The sequence below is a fragment of the Ahaetulla prasina genome, chromosome 5, assembly GCF_028640845.1.
Source record: "Ahaetulla prasina isolate Xishuangbanna chromosome 5, ASM2864084v1, whole genome shotgun sequence".
Lineage (NCBI taxonomy): Eukaryota > Metazoa > Chordata > Lepidosauria > Squamata > Colubridae > Ahaetulla > Ahaetulla prasina.
Genome location: NC_080543.1, coordinates 49,078,137 through 49,091,785, shown reverse-complemented (window position 1 = coordinate 49,091,785; position 13,649 = coordinate 49,078,137). Strand labels below are relative to the sequence as shown.

General features: G+C 33.6%; 1 protein-coding gene across 2 annotated transcripts in view; it reads left to right on the top strand.

Moving 5' to 3' along the window:
* ROBO2 (roundabout guidance receptor 2) overlaps positions 1 to 13,649 on the top strand; it is a 668,594-nt gene that overhangs the window by 50,842 nt on the left and 604,103 nt on the right. The window contains exons 1-2 of one of the 2 annotated variants that reach the window (XM_058184861.1): positions 5,677 to 5,748; positions 9,923 to 10,020. The exons of the other annotated variant lie outside the window; for it this stretch is intronic. Coding sequence (XP_058040844.1) covers positions 5,717 to 5,748; positions 9,923 to 10,020 — 130 coding nt within the window. The 5' untranslated portion in view covers positions 5,677 to 5,716. Of the gene's footprint in view, positions 1 to 5,676; positions 5,749 to 9,922; positions 10,021 to 13,649 lie in introns of those variants that run through there. 2 annotated transcript variants of the gene reach the window in all.

Here is a 13,649-nt window from a genome sequence, read left to right as displayed (position 1 = left end):
AAAGTGTGTCTTATAATCTGAAAAATACAATAGATAGATAAATACCTGCTAAAAACTAAACCTTTTCCATTTTTAGCATGCCAATAATTTAATTGTATCAGTGTTGGATCATTATATGTATTAGTAACTTGGGATTTATGAACAAAAGTAAGGCTACCAGTAGAGAGAAGTTCCCTGCGGATGGGTTCCAGCCCGAGTCCGTAAACTCAAAAGACTAAATCTCTGCTCCTGGTAACCAATCCAGTTTGGATCCTGCAACATTATCCAGGGAAACATATATTTGTAAAAGTAAGTCAAACTTGGAACTGCGCTTCACATAGTATTTTCATTCCTATAGCAAATACTGCAGTAAATAAAGTTATGGTGTGTAAAATTTCTCTCCAATTCTTCCCTGGTTTTTAGTAAAAGTAGTTCCGCATCCTCAAGAATGGACAAGATAAGAAAAGAATGGTTGTTATTCATTAGTAGAGGTTATCTTTCTTCTCTTCTTCTTTACCGAAAACTTTATATTCAGTCTATTGCTCCATTTCATGTTCATAATGTTACCTTACAGCCATTGATGAATATCTAACTCAAATTAAGGCATTCAAATAATGGAAGTTTCTTGGGAGTCCTTCTAGCATGCTTCAGATAAGCCCTATTGTGCTGATAATATCTGACCTCATGCTTAAGAAGGACTGATTTAAAAGGTTTGCTATAGCACTTTTCACTCTGACATTGATCCAGAAATGTTTATTTAAATAGGCTGTCAGGCTTTAAAGCAGGTTCTTCAAAGCACAGCAGCAAATGTAGACAAGGAAGGGTTGTACATAAAAGAGAATCTGACAGGCTAAATAGTGTAAACTAAGTCCATTGCATAGAAACATTATTATAGAGAGTGTGATGTTAGCTCACCAGTCAAAATAGAGAAGATGTGCTACAAGCGGACAGTGATAATAAAAGGAAGAATTGTTTTAAAAAATACAGACCAAATTAATAATGTAATAGCTGACTATTATAAAGAGATACCAAATTTTCCTGTGGGGATACTTGCCCCAATTACTGAACAGAGATGACAACTTAATTATTTCTCACCATAACTGATTGGTTATTGAAAATAAATTTTTGATACCCTTAATATATGTTTATATTTACACATAATTTTTAAAAGTATAGAAATAAAGAAATGAACAGTATAAATAGCATTAAATATAGCTGTATTATTTTATTAAAAGACATTCAAAAGAAAAAAAAATATTTATGTTTATAATAGAATATATTATATTATATTGCAAAAATTGTGATGGATGGATACTTTTCCACATATAATGTCTTCAGAACTAAAATATATCATAAAAATCAACCTGGTTTTTGTCTCTGAATACTCTAAACTATGTGTACATTAAATACAAGGAAACACCTTTTATTTTTGCAGAGATGTTTGACTTGAAAAATAAAATACTTTTAAAAAATAAATATTTAGTGGTTAAACATTTTTTTTAAACATAAATTACTTATGTATAGCTGCAGTTACCTGTTTCTAAGTAACAATTCATGTACTGTATATTGACATGTGCTAGTTTATTATTAGGCTAAGTTTATATCATGATTTTATACTACATTAGAGATGAAAAATGTAAGGATGTGACTCTAACTATGTGTATAATGCTACTTCCTTCAGACTGACCAGTTTATTATCCCTTCTGATGCTTTTGACAATAAATGTTTAGTTCTCTTCAAGCAAACTTTTTGTAATATCTATTTATACATTCAAAACCCTTAAAATATATTTACTTTTCCTTTGCAAGAAAATTAAGCAACTGTTTAAGCTTAATCAACTGTTCTGAAAACTTATTATTGCTAAGGAGGTGGAAATATGAAACAGTATGTTCTTACTATGAAAACCATAAACTAGAAGCATCTTAAAATAAATTTGAAGTGTGAAATCCGAACAGCTGATGTTAACTTTCTTTGAAGAGGGTACAAATCTAAAAACTGTTTCTCTAAAGATGAATATATTTTATATATAAGCATCTTGTGGATACAGTATGTACTTTGTCTCCTATATAAAACCAAAAGTATTAAATAATACAAAACTGAAATAGAATTACTATTTCAACTGAAATACTAATTCACAGTCACTTTTCCCAAAAGTATAAAGGTGTTCTGATATACAGATAGTCCTTGACTTATGTTCATAATGGAGCCTGGAATTTCTGTCATAAGTCATGATAATTGTTAAGGCAAGGCATTCACATGACCGGACCAGATTTTTTTTGTGGCAGTCATTATGCATATGCCATGATCATGAAGTCAATGCCACATTCATTAACTGAATGCACTGTTCATAAAGAAAAGGCTGCAACTGTTAATAAATCCATGTATTCCTTTGTGTATTTTTTGTTGGAAACCAGCTGAAAAGGCCAGAAATCAACAAAAAGTGTCACAAATCATGGTCATGTGACCAAAGAACACTGCAACAGTTGTAAAGGTAAGTTGATTGCCAACCAGTGGTGGCATTCAGCTGGTTCGGACCGGTTCAGGTGAACCGGTAGTGGCGACCTGCAGGTGGGCCTGCCCACCCGCCCCGGCACTATATTGTCCTATTTAGCCATGTTTGCTATGCCGCAGGCATGTGTGCAAGCCGCGTGCAAGAGCAAATCATGGTCATGTGACCAAAGAACACTGCAACAGTTGTAAAGGTAAGTTGATTGCCAACCAGTAGTGGTATTCAGGCAGATAGGACTGGTTCGGTCGAACTGGTAGTGGTGACCTGTGGGTGGGCCTGCCCACCTACCCCGGCACTATCCCATCCTATTTAGCCATGTTTTCTAACCCACGTACATGCGTGCAAGCTGCATGTGTGAGAAGACGCACTCACATTTCCAGTGCACGGCGAACTGGTGGTAAAATTATGTGAAACCCACCTCTGTTGCCAACTACCCAAATTGTGATCCTGTAACCATGGTGTATGTGTGTGTTTGTGTGTGCAGACATCAGACTCTAGAACTGGGTCATAAGGGTCATAAGCTTTGGGGTCATAAGCTTTGGGGAGTGTCATTCGTAACATCAAAAAGTCACTAAGTGGTCAGTCATTAAGTGTATTAACTGTATTTTGAAAAGGTGAATAAAAATAATGCATATGGGGGCCCATGAATTCTTGTATCTATTCTTCCATGCAGGATTGGCATAGAATTTTTAGAATTTTTATTATTGGGTTTTTAAATTTTAATGGGTTATGGTTTTTAAATGTATTTTAAATCGGGGCCAAACTGAATAAGTTTTTTAATTATTGATTTTATTTGTATTGCATTTATTTACTGTTGTTTTTACTTGGCTGTGAACCGCCTTGAGTCCTTCGGGAGAAGGGTGGTATAAAAATTAAATTATAAAAATTAAATTATTATTGTTGTTGTTGTTGTTGTTGTTCAGTTCTTTCGATTATTTGATAGCTGTACCATCTTAACCAAGATGTAGAGTCTTAATCAAGGTAAGCTGCCAGTTTATCCTATAAGCATAACATAAGCACATTCAGTTGGAAACCCATGACCACATAATACAAAACCTGATAAGAAATAACTTCCCAAATTATTATCAAATCTTCCTCTTCTGTTGAATTTTCTCCTACAAGTTTTAGTATGGGAGAAAGAAAGAAATGGACTTGTATTGAAAATAATACATTCCTCCATGGGTAGCCTGGGGATGTATATAGAGAAATATTTATATCCTCTGTATATTATTTTTTGTCACTGGATACATTAAATGAGTACACTAACATCTGTATTCCAGAACTGATAATTTTCTTTTGGTCCTAAGAGCTACAGTATATTTGATATTAGGTAACGATTGTAGATTGTAATTCAATGGTCCTCATTGTGCACACATATTTGCATGCATGGACATGCACATGTACATTAAATATACTGTAAAAACACTCTAAATGAATAGCAGGCTCAGTCTTCTATATTTATGTTTATTTTCATGGTCTGCTGTGTCCAAAATACCTAATAGTAAACAAGAATACAACATTCACTTGCTTTTGAAAGAACAAAGTCATTGTTCTGTCATTGTATGTCCTCAGCAATTGCAGCTACCTTGGTTGTACTAAATACACATTAAGATAATGTTTCCAGCTTGTTTTGATTTAAAACAACTTATTTCAGAACATTCATAGTAAAATTCATGCACATTTTCATTCACTTTCTCTCAGTTCTTTTTCTCACACATAGATACACTTGTACCATTTTTTATAATATGTCCATTTTCTAGGTGCATTTGCACATCATAACAAACACAAGCAGATCTACAATATATATGTATTTTTCTATTCACACAGTTCTGAAAAGTAGATTTTGCATCCCCCCACCCCGTGTGTGTGTGTGTGTGATTTTTTTTTCTTTTACATTTGGGAATGTGATATTTATTTGTTTTTGCTCAAGAAAGCTATTGGTCAATGAAATGATAAAAGACTTATTTATATGACAATTGTTTGAAAATTGGATCAAGAATGAAGCATCAGCAGTGAATTCTTCTCTTCCATTTCTTTTAGAAAACAGGAAAAAAGTGCTGTAATGTTATAAATAGTTACATACTAAAGAGGTCAGCTACCTTAAACTAAATCCACCATGCATGCATCCTACCTGGGAATGCAAAAAAAATAACTTTACATATTATATAGTTTGCTGGAATTTACTAGACAAAATGCTGGTTACATTCCATTAGCAAAGATTTCTTCTATGCATAACATTTTCAAGCAATACTTCGAATCAGATTTAAAACTGTTGCAACTACATAGATGTCTGTATTATCTATTAAAAGGAACAACTTTTTATAAGAAGATTGAGTAGAATCCATCTTGACATTAAGTTCAGGGACTTCTCATTTTAGCAATGAAAGATATAATGCTCCTATCACCCAAATAATTAGAAATATAATCCTCTTAAAATTTAAAATGTGAGCAAGACTGAAATTTGAAGCATAAAAGCACTGCAGTACTTTTAATCCTTTCTTGGAAACTGCACAGATAACTCTCTAATAATTAAACATTTTTGAACTAAACTTAAAAATATGATTTAAATGGCATAGTTAATTTTTTAAGAGAGCAGATGTGTTCTGGTATTTGTTTGAACAATTATTTTTTTTACAAAGAATTGAATTCTTAGCAGTAATTTGCATGTTATTTGTGATGCCAACTGCCAAATGTTATTTCTTGTTTTTAAGACTACACAATTATCCTGAATTCCTTTGCAAGTCTTATATTTGGAAGGTTTCACTTTATTTTACTTTTCAAAAATAAGGTTACAGGTTCTGTTATTATTATTGAATTAGATTCAATGAAATAGATATTAGGAATCTGTTCAAAATATATATTATTCCTGATTGTGTGACTGGCTATAAAACACAGGTCAAGTGAGTAGAACTATTAGAGATTACTTTAATGACTCTAATATTTAAGTTTGTTATGAGAACTTCAGTCATTACCTGTTCCTTACTGGAAGAAGAAAAAACAAAAATCTAGCAATCAGTTTTCTCCTTACTTCCATCTATGGAATATGTTAATTCATCGGTTTCATAACTGCTGACTTGAAGTGGCATCCACTTATATGAGTTGGCAGAAAACTATAGTAGCATAAAATTGCTATAGTCACTTGACTTCTCTCAAATGTAATGGATGACAAAGTCTAACAGATTGTATACTATATCTTCAGGCTCCGCTTGAATAGTATAATAACAAAGGATGGAATTGTACTTTAACAGCTGTACTGTAAAGTAAGTTAAGTCGGTCTCATTCTTGGGCTGAGATGGGAAGATATCATGGTAAAATGCAGGAGCAAATGTATTTTTTTTCAACTTTGCCAAGCATAGTAATTTTTTTCTAACCTATCATCTGCTTGCATCACATGTCCAGAGTATGACTTTCTGCTTACTGATCATCATCTCACAACAAAAGTCAGCCTTTATTTCATGCAAGATTGATTGCTTCCAGTTATAGTCCATGATAACTTTTTTTTGTAATTTTATTCAGTTTTTATCTGAAAGTGTCTTCTTTCTCTTTTGCAAGAAAAATTCAGTATATAATAATAGTTTGGGCTATATTCATTTTTTTTCTGAGTTCTCTGATTAAGTTATACAGTTTGAAATATATTTTGATCCTCAATTTTATAATGATTTTTTAAAGATTAGATAGTATAAAAAGAAGAGAATCATGGTGTAACTTTAGAGAAAGGTAAATTTATAATTATACTTCTAACTGCTGTAAAGTTTGGCACGTTGTATCTTTTTCTTTCCTGTTTTTCTTTTTTATTTCTTGCACTTTTAGCTCTCTTTGATTTCTCTCTTTTTCTTTTTTATTTCTTATTCTATATGGTTAGTATTTTTTTACCTTTGTTTTTAAAACTTTCAATAAAATTGTATAATTTTTTAAAGATAAATGCTTTTCAACTAACGATGCAGATCCAATACACTAAATAGAATAGAATAGAATAGAATTTTTATTGGCCAAGTGTGATTGGACACACAAGGAATTTGTCTTGGTGCATATGCTCTCAGTGTACATAAAAGAAAAGATACGTTCATCAAGGTACAACATTTACAACACAATTGATGGTCAATATATCAATATAAATCATAAGGATTGCCAGCAACAAGTTATAGTCATACAGTCATAAATGGAAAGAGATTGGTGATGGGAACTATGAGAAGATTAATAGTAGTGCAGATTCAGTAAATAGTTTGACAGTGTTGATGGAATTATTTGTTTAGCAGAGTGATGGCCTTTGGGGAAAAAATGTTCTTGTGTCTAGTTGTTCTAGTGTGCAGTGCTCTATAGCGTCGTTTTGAGAGTATGACTTTCTGCTTACTGATCATCATCTCACAACAAAAGTCAGCCTTTATTTCATGCAAGATTGATTGCTTCCAGTTATAGTCCATGATAACTTTTTTTTGTAATTTTATTCAGTTTTTATCTGAAAGTGTCTTCTTTCTCTTTTGCAAGAAAAATTCAGTATATAATAATAGTTTGGGCTATATTCATTTTTTTTCTGAGTTCTCTGATTAAGTTATACAGTTTGAAATATATTTTGATCCTCAATTTTATAATGATTTTTTAAAGATTAGATAGTATAAAAAGAAGAGAATCATGGTGTAACTTTAGAGAAAGGTAAATTTATAATTATACTTCTAACTGCTGTAAAGTTTGGCACGTTGTATCTTTTTCTTTCCTGTTTTTCTTTTTTATTTCTTGCACTTTTAGCTCTCTTTGATTTCTCTCTTTTTCTTTTTTATTTCTTATTCTATATGGTTAGTATTTTTTTACCTTTGTTTTTAAAACTTTCAATAAAATTGTATAATTTTTTAAAGATAAATGCTTTTCAACTAACGATGCAGATCCAATACACTAAATAGAATAGAATAGAATAGAATTTTTATTGGCCAAGTGTGATTGGACACACAAGGAATTTGTCTTGGTGCATATGCTCTCAGTGTACATAAAAGAAAAGATACGTTCATCAAGGTACAACATTTACAACACAATTGATGGTCAATATATCAATATAAATCATAAGGATTGCCAGCAACAAGTTATAGTCATACAGTCATAAATGGAAAGAGATTGGTGATGGGAACTATGAGAAGATTAATAGTAGTGCAGATTCAGTAAATAGTTTGACAGTGTTGATGGAATTATTTGTTTAGCAGAGTGATGGCCTTTGGGGAAAAAATGTTCTTGTGTCTAGTTGTTCTAGTGTGCAGTGCTCTATAGCGTCGTTTTGAGGGTAGTAGTTGAAACAGTTTATGTTCAGGATGCGAGGGGTCTGTAAATATTTTCACGGCCCTCTTCTTGATTCGTGCAGTATACAGGTCCTCAATGGAAGGCAGGTTGGTAGCAATTATTTTTTCTGCAGTTCTAATTATCCTCTGAAGTCTGGATTGTTCTTGTTGGGTTGCAGAATCGAACCAGACAGTTATAGAGGTGCAAATGACAGACTCAATAATTCCTCTGTAGAACTGAATCAGCAGCTCCTTGGGCAGTTTGAGCTTACTGAGTTGGCGCAGAAAGAACATTCTTTGTTGTCCTTTTTTAATGATGTTTTTGATGTTAGCTGTCCATTTGAGATCTTGCGATATGATAGAACCCAGAAATTTGAAGGTTTCTACTGTTGATACTGTGTTGTCAAGTATTGTGAGAGGTGGAAGTATGGAAGGGTTTCTCCTAAAGTCTACCACCATTTCTACGGTTTTGAGTGTGTTCAGTTCCAGATTGTTTTGGTTGCACCACAAGGCTAGTCGTTTGACCTCTCGTCTATATGCGGATTTGTCATTGTCTCGAATGAGACCAATCACTGTTGTGTCATCTGCAAACTTCAGTAGCTTAACAGATGGATCATTGGAGATGCAGTCATTGGTATACAGAGAGAAGAGAAGTGGGGAGAGCACACAGCCTTGGGGGCCCCCTGTGCTAATTGTACAGGTATTTGATGTGATCTTGCTTAGCTTCACCTGCTGCTTCCTGTTTGTTAGGAAGCTTGCGATCCACTTACAAGCCTGTTCCGGTACCTGTAGCTGGTTTAGCTTAGTTAGAAGAATGTCTGGAATGATGGTATTGAATGCTGAACTAAAGTCTGCAAAAAAGGACCCTTGCATAGGACTTTGGAGACTCAAGATGTTGTAAGATGTAGTGCAGAGCCATATTAACAGGATCATCTGTTGATCTATTTGCTCGATATGCAAATTGCAAAGGGTCTAACAGTGGATCCGTGATGATTTTCAAGTAGGAAAGCACTAGCCTTTCAAAGGTTTTCATGACTACAGATGTTAAAGCAACTGGTCTGTAGTCATTCAGTTCCTTGATGGTGGGCTTCTTCGGCACTGGGATAATGGTAGAGCGTTTGAAGCAAGAAGGAACATAACACATCTCTAGTGATTTATTGAAAATATGGGTGAAGATGGGGGCCAATTGGTCAGCACAGACTTTTAAGCAAGAAGGAGTTATCTTGTCTGGGCCTGGAGCTTTTCCTGGCTTTTGTCTGTGAAATAGGTCCTGCACTTCTTTTTCTGTGATCACTAGGGGTTGTGAACCCAATGAAATGGGGTCAGTTGTAGGAGGCTTGGCTGTTGTTGGTGTGTCTGAGATGGGGGTTGTGGAGATAGGTGGCTGTAGTTTCCTTTCAAACCTGCAGTAAAACTCATTCAGGTCATCTGCCAGTTGTTGATTACCTTCAGCCTGGGAGGGAGGTTTGCCATAAATGACTGATATACAACTGTATGTCAACTATTTGATGCTATGGGTAAGGGCTTGCCATCTTATATTTCATTGGGAAACCACTGTGCTGAAATTGAGCAATAACAATTTTCTATTTTTTAAAGAGAAGAAAAAAGAAATGCCTAAATAGCATTTAGTGAATAATTTTCTGGCCTTAGCTATTAATTAACACATCTAGGAAATGACCTGACTGAGCCCAAGGGAGAGGTCAAACACATCATCAGTCATGAATCCCTTCATGCCCAAAAGAGATCTAAGTCCATCCCACCTTGAATTTCTACTCTTATCTACTGCCAATTTTCTTTGGCCGTTAGTAGTTCAGATTCTTGTAGATATCTTAAGCTTGCAATAAATCTTTATACCCATTATAACCTGATTTTCCTGGCACTTGACAGCACTTTGGTTAATAACTGCTGATTGTCAGGAGGTTCTGTAGATTCATAATCCCAATAGTCTGAATCAATTTTGATTGTGTTTTCAAGGGAAATCAGAAGATTTGGATGACAAAACATCTCATTGTCTATAGCTCTGTTGTTTATACTGTTCTATAGCAGAATTTTCAGAGCATTTCAAATAGTTCATTTTTAATACAGTCATGGTACAAAAAACATCCATCAAAAGCTCTTTCTCATTGCTGTATAACTTGTGGTATGCTTGACTATCTCAGTTTTTCTGTTTTAGGAAGACCAGATATTGTCTTTTCCTGCATTCTGCTGACATGAAATGGAACTGGATTGACTACATTGACAGTGTGTTCAGGGAGTTGTATATGAAAACTGGTATGCTCAGCACAAAGCAATTTTGATTTTGCAGCAATGTTGATATATGATATGCAGTGTAACTATTAGCTGTAAAAAAGGGACATATAAATAATCAAATATCAAAACAAAATTCAGACCTTTTCAAAAATGAACTGAACAGCCTCAAAAAAACGAAGATCCCATTTTAACTCACTGAAAACAACCATGCACATGTATACTAACTTTTTGGGTACACATATTCAAAAGTTTGTTAGATGTAGAGGGTGAGTGTAATGTATAGAGAAGTTTTGTATCCGAATGACAACAGTCCCAGAAATCTTGATGTAGTAATTTGGTTGATTTCTGTACTATCAGAACCCTAATTCAACTCCCCTGAAAGTACATCTAGTCAAATGCTATTTTATTTCCAGTTCAGGTTTCCAGATAAACATGGTCATATTGTAGATGAGAGAACAGGACTTCAATATGCGTAATCATCCCCTTCCAGATTTAACAAATACTGAGCATATAAGGCAGCTACTTTGGTAATGCTCAGTACTTACATTGATGTACAGAAATCGGACAGACACAAAATGTTATTCTTATTTCTTCTTCATCCTGACATAGATCAAAGCTTTATAGTCATTTTCAAAAAGTAAAATCAGGGTCAATGGAAGTTGTTTTCTGTTTTGTCTCCCTTTTACCTCATAGAAAATGAAATATTGGAGAGGAACAATTTTTAAGGCTTTCAACTAACAAGTCATGCTCTTTTTATTTTAAATAAATGAGTTGGGTCAGATACACATTATATAATTAATAAACATACATTATCTGTGTACATACATATTGCCAGTAAATTCACGATGTGTGTGTGTGTGCGCGTGTGTATATGCTGAATTATACAAAGAATGTCTCTTAGTCACTAAGTTGTCCTTGATGTTTTCAATACAACATCTATTTATTTTTCTGGTCCATTAATGCTAAAAACAGAAATGTTATCTACTGAAATTTTTTAACAGCAAACATGAAGTTCAATTTGAAAATCCTAGGCCATATGCCCATTTTTATTAAAATTTGACACAATAATTTTCTTATGTTTTTCTAAACTGGACAGTGTTTCTGTATTGAATGTGTTTTTATTATCATTTTTAAGAGCTAAATTAAGCTTTTGCAAACATACAGTAAAGTAGGATTTGTGAGAACTTGGAATTTTAAAATAAATGCCAAGACATCAGAATTCTTTTGTATGTGTGTTTCCCCCTATCTTTCTCTTTCATTGAATTGTTTCACATACACATTTGGCGGAAAGCGATAAAATTCAGCATATAGGTCGGCTCCATATATATCATGCAGTTCCTCTGTTAGTCAGGATCTTTGTTAATAAGTAAAGACATCTAACCTTCCCTCTCTTGAATTTTTTAAAAACTCCCCTGTTGTGTTTTATAATAGCTAATAACCTACCATCCAGCTGGTATCATTTTGAATATTATAATGTATTTAAAATTCTGTGATCCTGTTATTAATATACAAATGTAATGGAAGCAGCATGGGCTATTCACTTCCAGATAGAAGGGAGTGGGTGGATGAAAGCGTTAGAAAAGCTGTGCCAGTGTGCTGTTTTAAACTTGTAATAGAGAGTTTGTAATACCTGACATATATCACAATGTTTCTGCAATTGCCATTTAAATGCCTAACTGAAATCTTAAATTCTGGTCTGCAGACTATAATTTAGAAGCATTAAATCACTATCATGAAGAAAATATCTGATGATGTATTACGCTGTACGATAATAATACAGCTACTGCAATTGAAAATAAATCCATAATTATCTCTGGTTATGTTTGTGATAGCATTTAATCCATGGCCACTTTCTCTTGTTTTGTTCAGGCTTTGAATTTAATAAAAGTGATCCTACCACAAATTACAGACAAAAGCATGCTATTCAATGACTATTCCTTTATAAATAATACTATAGTAGCACATTTTTGGTGACATTTCTACCTTGCAATCATAAAGTATTCAAATCCCTGGGAAAGATACTTTATCTCTCATGTTCCCTCACCGATGCAGGAAGGACATTTATGTACTAACTATGTACTATTTATAAATAAATAGAGATGATGCTATATTTAACCTACAAAGCAGGTTAGTTAAAGAAGATCAGGTTCAGATTGGAGATTTTTGGGAATAATTAAAGAATATCAGAATAGCAGGGTTGGAAAGGACCTTGGAGGTCTTTTAGCCCAAACCCCTGTACCATTTTCCAGTTTCTTCTTAAAAACCTCCCCTGTTGGAGCACCATTAATTTCTGGAGGCAAGTCATTCCACTGATTAATGTTTAACTGTCAGGAAATTTTTCCTTAGTTCTAAGTTAGTTCTCTCCTTAACTGGTTCCATCCATTGCTTCTTGTCCTACTTTCAGGTACTTTGGAGAATAGATTGACCCTCTTTTCTTTGTGGCAGTGCCTTAGATATTGTAACACTGCTACCATGCCACTCCTAGACCTTCTTTTCATTAAATTCAACATACCCAATTCCTGCAATCATCTTCATATATTTTAGTCTCCAGCCCCTTAATCATCTTTCTTGCTCTTCTCTGCACTCATGGAGAAATATTTGTAAACAGAAAAGGCCAGTTTAGGAGGCAGAGACTTGTGATTCATAAACAATTTTTTTTCCTACTCTCTTCCCCCATGATGTCACACTGAAACTGCAGATTCATTGCAGAATTAAAAATCAAATATCCATATTTTTGAAATAGTTGAGAGAAAAAACAATCAAGTATTTAATAAGTAGAGTTGATATATTTTGCTCCATGGCAAATAATTTTATGTATTGATTTACAGTCTCATGCGGACTCAGAAAAGCACAAGAAAGCAAAATGAAGAAAGAATTCATCTAGAAAATTGACAGTTTATTTTTGTAGAACCAGACAACAAATCAAATGATGCAGTTATTGTAGCAGAGGATGCTTTTGCATTTCACACTCTTAAGCATCATAATAATTTCAGATCAATAGATTGCACATCTGTCTTGTGAAGATGTTCCCTGATTCGTGAAATGTTCAAATACTTGAATAAAGACATAAGCTATTGTTAGCTCTGCACTTGCATTACATTCTGTTGATGCTACTCTAAAAACATTTGAAGAAAATATCATTCTTTTCTCTGGGATACGTATACAGAAACAAGGAATTATAAAGTTGGAAAGGGTCATTTATGATCCTGAGGATCACTCCTTGCTCCATGCAAGAATAAAAATTAAATCCTTCTCCACAGATTGCTGACCCAGCTCTGTTTTATTCTGCCTATGGACTTATTTTTAGTTTTTGCATGATAAGCATTTTATTTATGTTACTGCGATGGACATTTTATTCTTATTATATGATTTATTGTCATGGTGCAATGGACATTTTATGAGTGTTGTAATTGTGGATTTGTTATATTTATAGGCCTTTTAATTTCATAATGGCTGTTGTAATTTTGGAGCTTATTATGAGCTATTGAATCTATATGGTTTGGTGGCATATACTGCAAGTCCAATAAATATAGATTATATAAAGGCTTTGACTACAAAATGCAAATTATTTTCTCTATGCATAAACTTTTAATTTTGTCTGTATTAGAATCCAAACAAGCCAAGCTGTGTCTGTAATTTTTTTGTTGGTA